Below are 19,688 nucleotides of genomic sequence, written 5' to 3' on the forward strand. Positions count from 1 at the left end.
AATCTCAAAGACAAACAAGTTTGTTTATATATATATGAGAGATACTACTTCCTGATTCATACTTATAATGTCACCAGAATCTGAGACAGAAAAAGTGTGGAGCATACTTTCAAAAGTCTTAAAATAGCAACACTCCAAAACCCAAACCACCAAAAAAAACCTTCTGTTGATAGCATCTGACACAGAAAATAAAAATGAACATACGTCAGTCAGCACTGCTTTGGATCATTATCAAGCATCATCAGCATGGAAGAATGGACCCTGGAGTGGTTGAAGTATAAAAGGGGCATATGAATCTCTATCATATCTGGCATGTAAATATCTTGTAACACCTGCTACAAAAGTGCCCTGTGAATTCCTGTTTTCACTTCCGGGTGTCATTGTTGTAAACAGACAGTCTTATCTCCTGCAAATTGTAACCAAACTTGTTTGTCTGAGTGACTGACTGAACATGTTGAACAACAAGTAGGACTGAGTGGAATTGTAAGTGGAACACTTTTTGAATAGTGTTTTGTACATAATCCTACATTGGTAAGTTCAATTTTCATGAAAAAGATTGCACTGCAGTACTTGTATGAAGTGAATTGAAAAATAAAATTTTACAGTGCAAATATTTGTAATAAAAAATACAAAGTGAGGAATATACACTCTGTATTCCATTTAGTAATTGAAATCTATATATTTTAAAATGTCAACAACATCCAAAATATTTAAAATAAATAGCAGTCTATTTTAAAAGAGTGATGAATCATGCAATTAATCACAAGTAATTTTTTAATTGTTTAACAATTCTAATTATTTTTAAAACTCCCAAATCCCTTGGATCTAAAAGTGGAGGGTTGAACCACTGCCCCCTGCTACACATTGTATAAACCAAAACTACACTAGTCAGATACAAAAGGCCAACAGAATCTGGTAAAGAAAAAGCAGTCTCTAATGCAGGCATTGGAAGTGTTCTGAAGATCAGGAGATGGCCCAAGTATTTGATTAATCACTTAATGTGTTGTTGTTAAATGTCTTTCTAGTGTACAGCTCAATACTGTGTGTGCCTAATTTATAAAAAGCTCGCGTAATTGAGGAAGAATGCATCTTCTAATGATTCAAGCCTAACAGTATGTTGACACTACAATAAAAGACCCACAGCACAGCCACGGCAGGCCCATGAAAAAATAAGAACGGCCATACTGGGTCAGACCAAAGGTCCATCTAGCCGAGTATCCTGTCATCCATTTCCAGCCTCTGACAAACAGAGGCTAGGGACACCATGCCTACCCATCCTGGCTCAGAGCCATTGATGGATATAACTTCCATGAATTTATCTAGCTCTTTTTGGAACGTCCATGTCATCTGACTCAGGCTTGCAATGCTCAGGCTGTGGGTCTCAAAATTGCAGAGTAGATGTTTGGGCTTGGGCTAGACCCTACGTTCTGGGGCTATACGAGGGGAGAGGGCCGTAGACCTGAGCTCAAATGTCTACACTGCAATTAAACAGCCCCGTAGACCAAGCTCCACAAGCCCAAGTCAGGTGACATGTGTCAGTCACAGGTGCTTAATTCCAGGGTAGACATATCCCCACTAACTTTCCACAATCTAAATTATTTAGAATAATATTCCTCTTCCAGGGCCCAATTTACTGAGTCTTTACAGTTAGTCTTGGGGAGTCTTCCAGGGTCAAACTCTTCCCTCTTGGCTACTCCAAAACTTCCACATGTTTCCCGCAGAGGCATAGCCACAGGTGGGTCTGAATGGGCCACGTTGCATCCAAGCCCACCCTCACCAGGTCGCCTGGTACTCCAGCTGGGGAGCAGGTTTGGGGCACCAGGGCTTATTCTACTCCTCCTGGTGCTCCAGTCTAGGAGCGGGGGGGCAGGATGTGGGGGCTTACCCTGCTGTGCACATAAGGAGCAGAGCCGGGACTTATCCCACTCCACCTGAGGAGTGGGGGGCATAGCGCTGGTGATTATCCAGCTGTACCTGGAGCTGCAGCCAGGGAGTGGGGTCAGGATGCTGGAACTTACCTCACTCCACCCAGCGCTGCAGCTAGAGAGCAGGGTTTGGATGCTGGCACTTAACTCCACCCACCAACATTGCCCATGCAATGTTAGGGTCCACCCAAGTAAGCCGTTCTGGCTATGCCAGTGATCCCACCTCAGTTTCTGCAAATGCTGGTCTGTGAATAACAACTTCCCACTGCTATTCAGCCCCCACAAACCTCAGGCATCCCCCCAAATCGTGCCCAAATATGTGGGCATTATAGCATGCAGAGATGTTCACCAGATTCAAGCTATTTAGACCAAGGTGGTGACTGAAATTCCAAGTCCAAAGAATGCTCATGGAGAAAGGAAGAGGTCATAAAGAAGGGACTTTGTCACTCAAGCACCTCCACAGATCTCAACTGTGGCAGCATCAAATGGTAGAAAGAGATGTGTCTCCTGCAGATAGTTCTCAAGCCATTAAAGGGTGTCTAGGACAAAACCAACACCTTAAAGGTATTCTTCAAGGGAGTGGCTGGGACCAACGCTCTGTGCAATGCCACCCACACACTCTGATCCTCCTGGACTCAAATATTTTCCCATTTGGCTGCATACGTGTTTACACTCTGTCTCAAAGTTTGTTTTATTATGTTGGGTACATAACTGTACAGAAAGGGCAATGTGCATTGCAAAATGTGAGAGGAGTTACTTTTTGTATGCTACGGAGGGAGTTATTTTAATTCCTCCGGTTGGACACCACAGACTGTGGCAGATTAGCACATATGGCAATGTTAATTCATAGACTCTCAGATTTCAAGGCAAGAAAGGACCATTGTGATAACTTAGGGTATGTCTACACAGCGTCTACACAGCAGGCAGTTATTTCAAAACAGTGTCAAAATATTGTCAAGCTGGAGGACTTCTTACTCCGACTCCTGTAACCCTCATTGTACGAGGAGGAAGGGAAGTCAGAAGAAGAGCGCTCAATTTCGAAATAAGTGCTGTGTAGACGCTCCCGATTTCGAAATAAGCTATTCGGAAATAAGCTACACAATTGATGTAGCTCAATTTGCTTACAGGTGACCCCCGACTTATGACCACCCTGCTCCGGTCCAGCCTCTCAAGCCCGCTTGCCCCAGGCTGGCTATGGGAATGGCTCGCACAGCGCCGCTTCCACCCAGCATAGCTCCCAGCCAGCTATTGCTGCTCCACCAGCTTTCCAGCGCAGATCCTTTCCTACTTCCCCTTCCCACTCAGCATGCCTGCCGGCTGCTCAGCCGGCTCCCCAGAGTGGGTCCTTTCCTTCCTCCCAGCACAGCCCCAGCTGGTTATGGGAGCAGCTTGCGCTGCGCTGCTTCCACCTGGCACAGCTGGGGACTACAACTCCCAGGAGGCAAAGCAGACCAGGAATGGAACCCCCATTTATATCATTGCACCTATGGGAAATAAGAGTTCGACTTACGACAGCTCCACTTACGACGGTTCTCCAGGAACCAATTAGGTCGTAAAGTGCAGGTTGCCTGTAGCTTATTTTGAGTTAAGCCGTGCTGTGTAGATGCACTCTTAGTTTTACTAAGAGAAACAATAACTGAAAATGTGGAAATGGCAGAGGTGCTTAACAACTTATTGGTTTTGATTTTTGCAAAGAAGGTTGGTGGTGACTGGATACCTAACGGAATGCTAGTGGCATTGAGGTAGGTTTAGAAGTTGAAATAGGAAAAGAACAAGTTAAAAATTACCTAGAAGTTAGATGTCCTCGAGTTACCAGGGCCTGATGAAATGCATCCTAGAATACTCAAGGAGATTATAGAGGAGGTATCTGAATCTTTAGCTGTCATCTTTGAAAAATCATGGAAGTTGGCAGAGATTCCAGAAGACTGGAAAAGGGCAAATATAGTGCCCATCTATAAAAAGAGAAATAAGGACAACCCAAGGAACTACAGACCAGTCACCTTAACTTCTGTGCCAGGGAAGATAATGGAGCAAAACATTAAGGAATTCATCTGCAAACAACTGGAAGAAAATAAGGTGATAGGTAACAGCCAGCATGGATTTGTAAAGAACAAATCATGTCAAACCAGACTGATAGCTTTCTTGAATAGGATAACAAGTATTGTGGATAAGAGAGAAGCCATAGATGTGGTATATCTAGACTTTAGTAGAGCATTTGATACGGTCTCACATTATCTTCTTATCAATACTATGGGAAACACAACCTAGATGGGGCTACTATAAAATGTGTGTATAACTGGCTGGATAACCATTCTCGGAGAGTAGTTCTTAACAGTTAACAATCATGCTAGAAAGGTATAACAAGTAGGGTTCTGCCAGGGTCAGTTCTGGGACCGGTTCTATTCACTATCTTCATCAACAATTTAAATATGGTCATAAAGAGTACGGATATAAAGTTTGTAGATGATACCAGGATGAGAGGGGTTGCAAGTGCTTTGGAGGATAGGGTCATAACTCAAAATAATATGGACAAATTGGAGAAATGGTCTGAGGTAAATAGGCAGGGCGGAGTAGTGAGTAGTGGTGAGTAGATTTCAACCGGTCACCCCGTTCACCAGCGGCATGCACATGCGCAATGCGGGTCTTGTGCATGCACAGTGAGGGGCTGGCGAGTAGATTTTGCCATGGTTTGTCAAGCCCTATAAATAGGATGATGTTTAATAAGGACAAATGCAAAGTGCTCCACTTAGGAAGGAACAATCAGTTTCACACATACAGAATGGGAAATTATTGTCTAGGAAGGAGTACTGCAGAAAGGAATCTAAGGGTCATAGTGGACCACAAGTTAAACATGAGTCAACAGTGTGACACTGTTGCAAAAAAAGCAAACATGATTCTGAAATGCATTAGCAGGAATGTTGTGAGCAAGACACGAGAAGTCATTCTTCTTCTCTACTCTGCACTGATTAGGTCTCAGCTGGAGTATTGTGTCCAGTTCTGGGCAGCACATTCCAGGAAAGATGTGGAGAAATTGGAGAGGGTCCAGAGAAGAGCAACGAGAATGATTAAAGCACTAGGAAACATGACCTATGAGGGAAGGTTGACAGAATTGGGTTTGTTTAATTTGGAAAAGAGAAGACTGAGAGGGGACATGATAGCAGCTTTCAAGTACCTAAAAGGGTGTTACAAGGAGGAGGGAGAAAAATTGTTGTCCTTGGCCTCTGAGGAGAGCACAAGAAGCAAGGGGCTAAACTGCAGTAAGGAGGTTTAGGCTGGTCCCATTGAGATCTAGGATTCTGTGATTCACCTGGGACTCCCAAACTGTCATTCACTGTCCCTAAGACTACGGCTACACTACAAGTTTTGCCAGAAGAGGCAATGCAAATGAAGTGCTGATTAGCATTTTCTCACACTTCATTTGCATAATCTCTTCCGATCCGTTTTTGTGCCAGGGGTTTTTGTGCAAAACCAAGCAGTGTGGACATTTCCGTTTTGCGCCAAAACCCGTTTTTGTGCAAGATCCTTATGCCTCTCCCAGCATAAGGATAATTTAATTTATACCAGCATTCAGATAGAGTAACTGCTCTGAAGTCATTGGCATTATTCCAGGTTTACTCCAGGATAACTGAAATCTTAATGTATAGTAATCCATAGAGTATCCACTGTTACTACCATTGAAATGAGAGGCAAAGCTCAGATACAATTTAGTTCAGAGCTGATTCTGATTCCAAGGGATTGATTTTGATTTAATTTATGCCAGGCTAACTCCACTGATCTTGTTGGACTTATTCCTGATTTGCACCAGAGTGAGATAAGCCTCCCACATCAGGATTTCAGTAGAGTTGGGCCCATCTACAATACTTCTGAATTCTTCTGCACCTAACTCTGAAGCAGGACTTGTTCCCTTCTCTTACCCACTGCACTTGATGGTAAACAAGAGCTCCTAAAGCTGTCTTACATTTTGCTGATGCTGTCTTCTTTTTAGCAGATTTTGCAATGTCCTGCCTGATAAAATTTACTTTGGCTAATATTAATCAGGAAGTTTCATGTTCTAACATATTTACTTTTCTTTTTTTTTTTCATTGTTTGCCGTGGCTTCTTGGAACTGGGACAAATATTAATCCTGCACTTATGCAAATTTTTGTTGTGGTATATTATATAAACGAGACTCTCCTCTAGCTCGTTCTACCTGGCCATTAGAACATTGTTTCTAGCTCTATTGTGCTGAAAGAAACCAGCTTTCCTCATTGGGCCATGAAGGCATTAGTAGCTTTACTATTGCTCACTCAGCTCCTAAACTGCAAAAGTATCCCAGTGGGTCCCTTCCAGCCCCTGCTTTCACGAGTCATTGACTGTGACGACCCAGAGTCCGAAGAAGCAGCCGCTATAGCGGTGGACTACATCAATAGCCACAATCTTCATGGATACAAGTTCGCACTGAACAGCATTGAGAAGATCAAGGTGCTGCCCAGGGTAAGTGCTACCTCAAAAAAAGAAAAAAAAATGCAATGAGGTTGTCTGGCAAATCAAATGTTTCAGAAACCAAAGGCTTAGAAATAATTGATGGGATCAATGTAGAGTTGAGGTCCTCAATTGGTGTTCACTGCCCTGTCTTTGTTGATGCCAATGGAGCTACACTGGTTTACATCAGATGAGAATCGGGCCCATTATCCTTAGCACGAAACGTTCCTCTTCGAAAAGAGAGAGAGGCGTTAGGCGATATTAAAATAGTAATTCGAGGGGCTGACTTTACAAATGAGATCTCCTTGTTAGGCCTTGAGACACATCCGAGGCTCATTTATGTGCTTCCCAGGGAACCTGGGCACCCACAGCGTGAGGATTGCCCTTGTGAGGCATGTACATGTTACTTGGTTAAATCTATTCCTAGTGTAACACCACGACTTTAGTGGTGTGACACCGGATCTAAATTTGACCAGTAATCCCCACTGTGCACTGGGGGACATGGAGAATAAACAACTATGACCTGAATTTTCATTTGTGTGAGGGGCCTGTTACATCACTGTGGCTGTGACCACCCAGGACGTTACTGTCCAGCCAGCTCGTGCTCTACAGATTCACACCAGGGCTTTCCACACAATAATTCACTGGGCAGGCAGGCCTAATGCTCCTCTTACCCACCCTCGTTTTACACCAATCTCACGCCATTGGCTGTAGGGGAATTACTCTTGGTTTGCACTTGTGACCGACTCCAAGCTTAGAACTCAGGAGTATCTCAGCCCTCGCTTGTACTTAGATGCTGTGGCTGTGAAGGTGGAGGTGTAGCTGAAACAGGTCCTGTAGTCCTAAAGCAGTGGGGGTCTCTCAGCCAATGCTCAGCAGCTGTAACTCAGTGTGTCTCCAGTCCAGTTAACAGAACGCACTCAGTATTCACCAGCCCATGGAACGAATCCAATAGTCAGCAGCTGAGGATATATTCTTTTGGCTGAACGAGGCCCGCATGGGGTTGCCAACTCCCCAGGATTGGCCTGGAGTCTCCCAGAATCGGCATCCATCTCCCAGAGACTACTGAAAGCCATCCTGGAGATTTTAAGAAAATGACTTTACGTCATGCGGGGGAAAAAGAATCTCCCCAAAGAGCTTCAGTTAGACTTGGCAACCCTAGGCCAGCAGGACTGAGCCCATCCTGGCATGCTGTTTGTCTGGTACTTTGCCTAACACTATGGAGTTACTCAGCTGTAGTGTTTGTGCCAGCAAAGCCGCATGTCACGTTCAAAGGACTGTCGGACAGCAGGAGACTAAATGACTCAGGTGATCTGGGTTTGGTTTTTGGTTTCTTCTTTTACAACCCACTAAATTCAGATTGGGCATATTAGACCCATTTTAGGCCAGTTTCTGAATTGGTGCAAATCAGTAGAGCTTCATTGAACCTGAGTTGCTTTATACCAGCTAAAGATCTGGCTCATCTTTCTTATAGAGTTCAACATTATGGGGTATTTTCCTGATCGCAGCTACCAACTGAAATCATTATTCAAATGGCATCAGCAGCAGAGACTAGAACTTAGTTCAATGGGAGAAATTTGGTGATGTTTATGGAAGTAATTAGTGAAAATCTCTACATTTCCTTCCAGAGGCCTACTGGAGAGCTATTTCTGCTTGAACTTGACTTACTACAGACTGAATGCCACATTGTGAATCCCCTGCCTGCTGAGAATTGTACTGTAAGGCCAATAACAGACCATGTAAGTGTCTGAAATTATTACTAGCTCGGTGGGTATATGGAAATGTGAATTTATGTGTTGATTACAGCAGGGCAAGACAAGCTTTCCTTGGGTATTTCTCTTTTTCCAGGGCAAAAATCTCCTGTGAGATCAGGCTCATGAAGTTCATCTCGTAAAGCTCAACATTGATAATCTGTTCTCCTTACATACATAGATAATAATACTATTTGGCATTTTACTTTTCTCTAATGGCTTCCATTCAACAAGCCTGATTCACTTCCCAAATGATAATTAGATAAACCTTCCAGGACCTTGGTGAAATATATATTATCCTCATTTTACAGATGTGGGACACCGAGGCACAAAGTAATTACAGTGACTTGCTGAACATCCCATAATAGCGCTGTGGCAGAGCTAGGAACAGAAGCCAGCTCTTCTGCCTTATACAGCTGCCCTCCTTCCTCTAAACAAAGAGAGAAATCAATGGCAAATCCACACACATATCAGAAAACAAACCACAGCAGAATAACAAATGTGACCATTACTGTGCATATCAGACAGAAGGTCCGTGCCTCAGGTGAGCACATGCAAAACTAGAGCCTTAAGAAAGACATTACATCCATAGCATGACACTGCCAAGCTATGTCTACACTGCACTCTAAACTCGAAATAAGATACGCAATCTGCATTACGCAAATGGTGTACTTATTTCAAGTTTATTTCAAAATAGGCTATTTTGAAATTTGGTGTTGTCTACACAGCACCACATTTCAAAATAAAGTACTATTTCGAGACATCTCTTAACCTTCGTGGAATGAAGGTTACCGGGATGCCGAAATAGCATGCCCGATATTTCAAAAAATATTTCAAAATAACAGGTGGCTTGTGAAGACGCGGGGTAGTTATTTCGGGATACCTCTGGTATCCCAAAATAACTTTGATGTGTAGACATACCCCTATAAAGCAAGGTACACCTGACTGACTTACTGCATGAATGGGCACATTTCTAGTTTACTTCTCCAAGGGTATGTCTACACTACCCCGCTAGTTCGAACTAGCGGGGTAATGTAGGCATACCACACTTGCAAATGAAGCCCGGGATTTGAATTTCCCGGGCTTCATTTGCATAAGCCGGGCGCCGCCATTTTTAAATCCCGGCTAGTTCTAACCCCGTGCCGTGTGGCTACACGCAGCACGGAGTAGCTAGTTCGGATTAGGCTTCCTAATCTGAACTAGCTGTACTCCTCGTGGAATGAGGAGTACAGCTAGTTCGGATTAGGAAGCCTAATCCGAACTAGCTACTCCGTGCCGCGTGTAGCCGCACGGCACGGGGTTCGAACTAGCCGGGATTTAAAAATGGCGGCGCCCGGCTTATGCAAATGAAGCCCGTGGAATGAGGTTTACCGGGGCTGCCGACAAAGGGCTTTGATGTCGACAGGGGGAATGTCCAGATTAGTGCGTGAGCCGACAAACAGCTGATCACCTGTTTGTCCGCTCAGCGTGGCAGCCATGTAAATGTAAATGAAGCCGCGATCATTTAAATCGCGGCTTCATTTGCCTTTGCCTACAACCCTAATCTACATGCCTCTGCCGACAGAGGCATGTAGTCTAGACACAGCCTTACAGTTGGGAGGGAGTCTCGCTTCCCAGACTCATTCTAGCATGGCCCAAGCTAGTGCTCTAAATGTGGATGTTGTGGCTCAGGCTTTCAAGTCCACCCAATCCTCTAGGCTTCAGAGCCCATGCTGCAGCCTGCGGTAGGACATCCACATGGCTGTTTTAGTGTGCCAGCCTCAGCCATGCTCGCATGAGTCTGTCTATCAGGTCTGGGAGGCTTGTTCCAGGAGCTACCTTAAGCAAATACACGCTGGCCCTATCCATAAATGGTGAAAACACTGAGCACAACAAAAATGTTCCTAGCGCCATTCCCCTGCTGGGCTCCCTCATCACGTCGCCAGCCCCATATTATAACTGTGGGAGTGCCGGGGAGGGAAGTGGAGAATAGGTGGCTAAACTGTCACATAGTTCTCAGGAAAGGATCTCGGTGCGCACAGGTCGGGGAGGTGCTGCCACTTGTTTCTGGCAGGGTTTCAATCGCAGCCTGTTCCAGGGAAAAGAGTTCAGTGCGTTGAAACACTAATAGGGATCCCTTCCTTTCTCCTAGTCGTTCAAATGTGAGCAATCGCCTCCTCCATGCTGAGTCTACCTTCTCCCACTCCTACCCGCCTATAGCTCCTCTCTTCCTCTGACTGTCTCCAGGATTTCTAGCTAGTCTTGTTAGGCCACCTTTCCACAGGAGGGGAGGACAGAAGAGTAAGTTTGGTAAAATACTGATCCTGGCTGGATTAAACTTTCTGCATATGGCCCATGCACATTCTAAGGCTTGTCTGTGCTCAGGATTCAGCTATCTGTAAAACCCACGGGCTGTGTCTAGATTGGCATGATTTTCCGGAAATGCTTTTAATGGAAAAGTTTTCCGTTAAAAGCATTTTCGGAACAGAGTGTCTAGATTGGCATGGACACTTTTCCGCAAAAGCACTTTTTGCGGAAAAGTGTCTGTGCCAATCTAGATGCGCTTTTCCGCAAAAAAGCCCCGATCGCCATTTTTGTGATCGGGGCTTTTTGCGGAAAACAAATCTGAGCTTTCTACACTGGCCCTTTTGCACAAAAGCTTTGCGCAAAAGGGACTTTTGCCTGAACGGGAGCAGCATAGTATTTCCGCAAGAAGCACTGATTTCAGACAGTAGGAAGTCAGTGCTTTTGCGGAAATTCAAGTGGCCAGTGTAGACAGCTGGCAAGTTTTTCCGGAAAAGCGGCTGATTTTCTGGAAAAACTGGCCAGTCTAGACACAGACAAGTTGTAGACAAGGAAAATTGTGATTTGCACCAGTTGGACTCACCCTTGCTTGATGCTATGGTCAGGGTCATCTGTGCAAACCACAGTTTTCTTTGGCTACCCCTGGGGCTTGTACTGGTATAGGCGCACCAGTGGCTGTCCACCCATAGTGGAACTAGAATAAATCCCAAGTACAGACAAGTCTAAAATCCTTAAGGGCTTAACTGAACTTTAAGTGATCCTCTGCCTGGGAGGAATGTAGACTCTTATGACCAAAACCGAAAATCTTTCTGAGCCAAAACTCTCATCCACATCAATGGGGATTCGGCCTAAAGGAGGGCTGAGCAGAAAACTGAGCCAGAATTTTGCTCATTGTTTTTAGAGATGGGCCCAAGCAACCCAGTTCAAGGCTGAATCCAGCTTCAAACTCAGATTGTCATCCATTTCCAGGCCATCTCTACCTGTTCCATTTCTCCAGTGAGCCCTGTTTTTCTTTGGGAGAGCCCCTCTGCTCATGCATCACATCCACAATATAGTCAGGCATCATGCACAGACAGCACATTATGCTGCCACCATGGCACTGATCAGCAAAGGGAACACTGATGGTGACTCTGCAGGAAGCCTTTGTTTGCAAAAGGTGTGTTGAAATTGTTTGCTTTCTTGGAACATTTTTATTAGAGATAAGCTTGGACTAAAGGAGACCTCTGAACTATCAAGACTTCTGACATTCAGGTTTGGATCCAAATTTTGCAGCTCAGGGTCTGCGTCTGCCTTTTATAAATCACACCCCATGGCTACGTCTAGAATGGCATGATTTTCCGGAAATGCTTTTAACGGAAAAGTTTTCCGTTAAAAGCATTTTCGGAAAAGAGCGTCTAGATTGGCATGGATGCTTTTCCACAAAAGCACTTTTTGCAGAAAAGCGTCCGTGGCCAATCTAGACACGCTTTTGCACAAAAAAGCCCCGATCGCCATTTTCACGATCGGGGCTTTTTTGCGGAAAACAAATCTGAGCTGTCTACACTGGCCCTTTTGTGCAAACATTTTGCACAAAAGGGACTTTTGCCTGAACTGAAGCAGCATAGTATTTCGGCAAAAAGCACTGATTTCTTACAGTAGGAAGTCAGTGCTTTTGCGTAAATTCAAGCAGCCCGTGTAGACAGCTGGCAAGTTTCTCCGGAAAAGCAGCTGATTTTCCGGAAAAACTGGCCAGTCTAGACACAGCCCATGGGAAGAGTTTGGCAGGCTCTCCGGGTTTGGAGGAAAGAACCATGCCAAGCCTCACTCCCCTGCACTTACTAATAAAAATCTATCCCCTTCAAATCTTGCTTCCTTTCTGAGAAGTTCTTACTTATGTGGATAATGTAACCCTTTGCTTTTGTACCGGTAGGTTGTTGAAGGCGAGTGTGATGTTAAATTGCTCAAGCTGGATGGAAGCTTTTCCATGGTATCTAGAAAATGTCACTCAAAACCAGGTGAAAGCTTTGTTCTTTGTCAGATTTATGCTCGGGGATGGTGATGGGGAAACAGGAATATTATCAGCATAAACTCTAGGGCTGCGTCTAGACTGGCATGATTTTGTGCAACTACTTTTAATGGAAAAGTTTTTCTGTTAAAAGTATTTGTGCAAAAGCATCCGTGCCAGTGTTGACGCTCTCTTGCACAAGAAAGCTCCGATGGCCATTTTAGCCATCAGGCTTTCTTGCGCAAGAAATTAATGTTGCTGTCTACACTGGTGCAAGAGGGCTTATTCCTGAGCAGGAGCGTCAGAGTATTTGCACAAGAACCACGGATGTTGTACATTACAAAGTCAGTGTTTTTGCGCAAATACTCGCGGCCAGTGTAGACAGGTGGCGCAGGCTAGACGCAGCCTAGGGGTATTTATGATTCTTCTAAAGTATTGCACAGTGAGGTGTATAAGCATTCCGAGATGGAAGAACATGCCAGTTAATGGGCTTTCCAAGTCCTTTTTTCCTCCAGTTGAAGTCCTCTAGCAAGGAAGGACAATGCAGTGGTTAGGGCACTGTCTTAGGCTTTGGACGAGCCATATTCAAGTCTCTGCTTCGCTGTGATCTTCCTGTGTGATCTCGGGCAAGTCACCGTCTCACTGTAGCTCAGGTCCCCAGCTGTACAGTGGGGCTAAGAAGCTGCTCTAGAAATGGGAGTTGGGACTGAAAGAACAGAGCAGCACCAGAAGCAACAACCAGAACAGCAGCACCAGCAAGGGGAGTAGTGTAAGAAAGCAAACTGCTCCTTTCTTCCACTATCTGGGCTCCTTGTGGTGGTTCTACTTACACAGAGTTTTTGTTGCTACCTGATGTCTCATAGTGGTCTGTTATTGTGTTGCAACCTACCAGGTAAACAGGATTTTTGTAGGATGTTCTTGGCCAAATTCTGCCCTCACATATACCTGTGAAATGCCAGTGAAGTCAACTGAATTGGACAGCTGTATTTACAGGCAGCATCTAGTACCTTTTTCCCCTTCACGTGAGAAGCACTCAATTTAGTCAGGAGAAACACACCCCACACATTCCAGTAGGTTACACTCACCTTTCTCTCATATTCTTCTAATGATAATAATTGGCTAAATGCTGAAGCCCACTCATTTTCACCTAGCCAAACTCTCATCGATGCCACTGGTAGTTTGTCCAAGTGAGGATGGATTAAAACTGAATGAGAACTCAGCAGAGAGCTACTGAAGATCAAGAGAAACTTTCTCAAGATGCTGGCATGCAAATGCACATCCCCATCTGTGAAAAGTTGCCATCTCTGGGCAGAGTTCAGTGATTCTTGCCCATCATACAAAACCAAAAGCACAGTTTGGGAGAGTATAAAAATAATCCATATCCCACAGAACTGATCTACAGGGTATTCAGGTACAACGAGTAATCTTGTCCAAGCCTAACCTGTCTTGTTTCATCTACAGACTCGGCCGAAGATATTATTCAAATCTGCCCCGACTGTCCACTTTTAGCCGTTTTAAATGACACTCGGGTGATCAATGCTGTTAATCTTGCACTCGCTCAGTATAACGGAGAACATGAAGATGTCTACCTCAGACTCGTTGAAATCGGACGAGCTCAAATTCTGGTAACTATTGAAACTCTGATCCTTGTGATATTACAATACAGAACATCCCTGCTGTGGTTATTATGCTTGAGTTTGCAAAAAAGTTTGGCTTGTGCTAAACACAATGTTATTTACCCAAAGTTCAGTGGCATCCAGTCATGTGATTCCCACAGACTTCAAAGGAGCCACAGGACTGAAACTTACCGTCCTCTTAGAAGATCCACCCCTTTATACGCCCTTGGCAGTTGCATAGTTTCTTGCTGCAAAGACAGCTAAATGGTATTCATGTTTTATCAGCATCTCCCAGACTCTGTCTCGGTCGAGTTTGCCGTTGTTGTCACTAACTGCTCAGGCAAAGATGCCCAGGAACACGTGGATGGTTGTCTGCCTGAAGATCAAGTGGTAAGTATGCAGAATCCTGATCAATCCAACTCAGAGGCTGAGATGAAGCAGGTGATATTGGACCTGATCCTGAATGAGATTAGAGTCTATCTGGAGATAAGGTGCAAGGGGCATATCCTGTTTGTGACGTGATTTCCAGGACCACAGCCCATCTTTCCCCCCCCCCCCCCCCTTTATTATGCAGGAGTTATACACTGATGCACTCTAGTGCAGGCAGTTTTAAAAGGGTGAGGCCAGGTGAATCATTCACATGCTGCACGTTACCCTTTATTATCTGAACTGCATTAGCAATTAGGGACCCCGGCCATGTTTTGCTAAGGCACTGTGCAAACACACAGCAAAGAACAGTTGCACTTGCTACCATAGGTGCCGACTCCAGGGTGCACCAAGGCTGGAAAACACATCAGCTGCTTGGTGGTGTGGGAGGAAGGGGTGGAGTGGGGGCAGGAGGGAAGAGGCAGAGTGAAGGCAGAACATGCCCATGGGAGGAGGTTTGGAATGGGGGAGGGGAGAAGTGGAGCAAGGGTGGGGCATTAGGAGAAGGGGCAAAGGGGGAGCACTGTCGTGGGGCAGAGTGGGGATGGAGAAGAAGAAATTTGGAGCCTGGGGTCCATACCTTGACGTGCTTCAGACTAAGTTTTGTTAGCGCCCTTTGTTTTGATACCTATGCTCCCTCACACCTTAGGATCAAAGATTGTATGTACATAGTGCTTCATCTTTCTCCTCTATACAAATTAAGTCCTATGTAGTTGTACAGGGAGTGGGTCTTTTAGCTGGCTGTCCTTGCATACACTCACACACTGGAAAAGTGCTAACACACACTCACTGATTGTGCATTTTTATATTGGTTCTGGACGTCCAACACTCTAGTCATCTGAAGAAGTAGGCTGTGCCCATGAAAGCTCATGATCCCATCTACATGTTTTGTTAGTCTTTAAACTGCTACCAGACCATTTGTTGTTTTTTAAGTTTTTCCTGTTACAGACAAACTCGGCTACCCCTCTGAAGCTTTTAAAGATAATGCTATCATTGACTTCAATGGGAGCATTTTACAGCTTAAAGAAGGAAACAATGTATAGGTGTTAGGAGTTTTTTGTTGTTTTTTGTTTTGTTTTGTTTTGTTTTTACAGACTGTATCTTAGGTATTGTAATGCAACCATCTTCCACTTTTTAACTATGGATTCTGTAGCTAATTGTCTTCTCGTTTTGACAGCGATTTGGCTTCTGCAAGGCATCAGTTCTCACCGAAGGCAACATCACAGTGTCCTGCGAAGTTTATGGCCATCAGGTACCAACTCTGTGGACAGGCTTTATTTTCAGAATATTTCCACAATCTTAAAAGTATTTGGAGGACATGTCCAGGAATGAGCTCTTCCTCCATGGATCACACTAGTTCCTATGTGCAACTCAAGGGCTGCATCTAGACTGGCATGATTTTGTGGAAATACTTTTAACAGAAAAGTTTTTCCGTTAAAAGTATTTCCGCAAAAGCGCGTCTAGATTGGCACGGATGCTTTTGCGCAAAAAGTACTTTTGCGCAAAAGCATCCATGGTCAGTCTAGACATGATTTTGCACAAGAAAGCTCTGATCGCCATTTTAGCCATCGGGGCTTTTTTGCGCAAAACAGTTCTTCCCTGTCTACACTGGCCCTTTTGCGCAAGTATTCTTGCGCAAGAGGGCTTTTTCCCGCGCGGGAGCGTGAAAGTATTTGCACAAGAAGCACTGATTTTGTACATTACAAAGTCAGTGCTCTTGCGCAAATTCAAGCGGCCAGTGTAGACAGCTGGCAAGTTTTTGCGCAAAAGCAGCTGCTTTTGCGCAAACTAGTCTAGACGCACCCAAGGGGTTCACTTTCTGGCATAACGCCTGGGATGCATTCCATCCGACTTCCCTCACGGGATCTGTGCTGGAAACTTAGCCACATTTGTCAGCTGACATCAAACATAGCTCCACTTTGGTACCCACAGCCAAGACTGGATGTGGTCATAATTATGTGCAAAGAGGCCAACCTGTGTACCAGGTCCATTGCTACAAAGCCTGATCAGTCCTTCATTCTAACAGGTGTCTATTACACTCTCCGAATCAGTGGCGTAGCCAAAATGGGACAGATGGGCGGGCACTGAATTCGGTGGAGCCGCCTCTCCCACACAAGCCAGACTTGAAAGGGGGAGGGATAGATGCTCTGGCCAGGACACTGTAAAAATTGGAATTGCCATAAAAATGTGCAGGAGCAGAGGCATGACTAGGGTGGGTGAATGTGCCTTGACTCTGCTACCCTACTGGAGCATAAGGTGGTCATGGGAACTTGGATGCTATGTGGGCTGTGGCCCACCCAGGCCCACTCGCGACTATGCCCTGGCTTTGGATCAGCCGTTGAACACTCTTTGGTCTTCATTAGACACTGTGCTTAAAATTTTCCATCACAGGTGTAGCTCCACTGGTGATAGCAATAGTGAGAGTGCCCATCTATATTGGGGCTCAGGCATCTGCTTGTGTTTTAGCCACTGTATTGCTGTTAAATGACCTGGCAGTTAAAATGCTCGTCCCTGGCCTAGCATACCCATCACTGATGCCACCAGTAGAGCAGTGTTAGCAATGGCAGAACGTTTTACGGGGGGGGAGGGGAGTAAAATGCAGATTAGGGCAGCATCTGGACCTAAGTATTGCACTGGGGAATTGCTCAGGGTTTATTCCGGTGCAAGTGCAAACAGATGCCACAGCCCCCCTGGTTCTTAAAGAACGGACCATAGCAGGTCATGTCTCTGCATTCGAATCGGGAGCTATCCCTTTCCAAAGGTCAGGGGAATTTTGGTTCTGGGGCTTTGCTTCTGGGTCCATTTCTAGTCAAAACCTGAGTGCCCATCTGAGATCAGTTCCAAGTGGCAGAGCACACAATGAGGACAGATGGCTTTCTTTTCCAGGCTGGAGTGACCCATGATCACCTGACCAAGGAACACTTGGGAGGAGAGATTCCCTCCTTGTCAAAAGGCTTCAAGCACCATGATCTCAGGCATTTCCACCGCGGCCCTGCCCAGGATACATCAGACTCCAGCTCCCAAGAAGCTCCTGTTGCAACACCACCAGCAGCCCCCGTGGCCAAAAGAGATGTTGGGGCTGTACTCGATCCATCTCACCCTCCTCCCCCAATAGATCCAATTCCAGGTCACAGACTTCCTCTGTGTCCTGGGAGGATACGGCATTACCAAGTGTAGGGCAAGGTACATTAGCCACCTGATCAAGAGGTAGCAGGTGACATCACCTACCTGCATAGCACACTGCCAAGTATAAGTACCTGACAGCGCTTGAATCTCTGAGCTCTAATGGGCTTCAACACAATTTATGAAAGTGATCGAAAGCGCACAATAATCTGCTTTGGAAAGCAGGTGACCACTTTCGGTGGCTGCCGCAAAACCCGTCACTTCGTGATATGAAAACCAACCAAAGGTGCTTCACAAATAAACCTTTCATCATGAACACCTCTTTGCTGTCTTTCTATCCATAGGCATCATCTGCATTGCCTCTCCCAATTGCTCAGTAACCCGCTTCCTGGGTCATGAGCAGTGTTCCCTGTACGCTGTGTGCTTGGGAGGCCATGCAGGAGACATTCAGGTGCCACCCAGTAGAGCGCCAACATCCAGCAACATGTGTTTCCACTGGTGGTGCACATCCACACATGCCTTGCGACACACAACAAAATTTATTCCACCCACTGATGGCAAATATTAGAAGGAACATTGATCATGAGTCAAATATTGGGCCTGATTTTCAAAGGCTTTGAGTGCCTGCAGCTCCCATTGACTACAGTAGGATCAGGGGATGCTCAGCACTCCTGAAATTCAGGCTAGTACAGTTGTTGCTCTACAGGCAGAAAAGACTTGGAGGGGGGAGATTGCAAATGTGATCTTCTGCTTTCCCTCCCAGACTTAGTCTATTTTAGTTCACGGGTTCTTTCAGGCATTAATATTTGTTTAAAGCACCTAGTTCATTTCTGGGCATGACCTCATACGTGCTAACATCCATGTTCACTTACAAAGACAGAGAGAGGGAATATTTAGCCAAACGTGCATAAGATAACAATAAGACGGCCAGGTTTCCTTCTGCTCCCTAATTCAATACATATGCCAGGCTTGAGTCTCTTAATCACATCTGACATTTGCTGCATGCAGCTCTGCAGTAGTGCCACATGCTGGCAGCATGTGCAGTTCAGGAATAGGCACACTCAATGCCACTCGCTCTCCTGGCTGGAGACCATGATGTGCTGCACATGGGCATGTATGTGAGGGAAGAGCAGTATAAAATGCATGCTATCTGCATGCAGTCCTGGGTGACTGTCACAGGACCATGCTTGCAGTTTACTTTGTGTTCATAGACCACGTCTCTCTCTGCCTCTCTCACATATAGAAGGTCCCAGGTTAGTGCTGGGACAATGATCAAAGAACGTGGCCATTGGGCAATTTGGGGTGGGAATCCTGCCAGCCGATTCCACAAGAGGGTGGGGAGAGGTGAGCGGGGCACACACTGATGCCCCTCTGAATATGCCAACCAACTGGACTTGCTGCCAAATGTGCTGGCCACATTCTAGACTTGACTTAGAGTCATTGCCCTAGAAAAGCACCTTTCAGGGAAGCATTAAGCAACACGCCTAACACCTGTCCTTAGTGAGATGGGGCACGAGTGTGAGAGCACCAGATAAGCATATCACCTACTATTTCCTTCAAAGAGAGTCTGCCCTGCTGGTTTTTGGGAGCGGGGAGATTCCATAGGTCCTCGTCACACCCACTCATTTCTTGGACATCAGCGCCACACAATGCAGGCTCTGTCTGAATTGTTGCTGGTTTATTTACATTCACAGACCCTCCGCACAAGGACCATAATGAGCTGGCTTCTCACTTCTCCCAGACGAAATAAGGTCTCCTATCTTTTGTGTCGGGACACTCTGAATTTCCCGTCATTACACTCCAGTGTACATTTGTCTTCACCTACCAACAATGCTCCTTGTGCTCCGGAAAAGCTTCCATTCCACAGCAGGGCTGAGCACGCGTTTGTAGCTGGAATTTCTGCAGCTCCCTGTGATTAACTCAGTAGCTGGAATCATGTTCATTCTGCTTTTCTTTAGCCACAGCACATCAAGGGCACAAAGGAGATTTTTCTGCTTCCCTGGTCCTGAACCGCTTCCTGCTGTACATACTCTCTCCTACCTCTCAGGAAAACAGAGGAATCACACGACATTTCTGCTGATCAAATGCAGCAAATTAATAACTACAACACTCCTCCCTC

The 19,688-nt window shown here is 45.4% G+C and overlaps 1 protein-coding gene across 1 annotated transcript; it reads left to right on the forward strand.

Annotated features, from left to right (window-relative positions):
- The first annotated feature begins 6,089 nt into the window (after nucleotides 1-6,089).
- On the forward strand, nucleotides 6,090-17,885 carry AHSG (alpha 2-HS glycoprotein). The gene is made up of 7 exons (XM_006138473.5): nucleotides 6,090-6,398; nucleotides 8,015-8,125; nucleotides 12,330-12,414; nucleotides 13,866-14,029; nucleotides 14,306-14,410; nucleotides 15,624-15,698; nucleotides 17,333-17,885. Exons 1-7 carry the CDS (start codon nucleotides 6,180-6,182, stop codon nucleotides 17,621-17,623), a joined length of 1,050 nt encoding a protein of 349 aa, XP_006138535.2. The 5' UTR covers nucleotides 6,090-6,179; the 3' UTR covers nucleotides 17,624-17,885.
- The last annotated feature ends 1,803 nt before the right edge of the window (nucleotides 17,886-19,688 follow it).

Source organism: Pelodiscus sinensis, chromosome 10 (genome assembly GCF_052426305.1).
Source record: "Pelodiscus sinensis isolate ZL-2025 chromosome 10, ASM5242630v1, whole genome shotgun sequence".
NCBI lineage: Eukaryota > Metazoa > Chordata > Testudines > Trionychidae > Pelodiscus > Pelodiscus sinensis.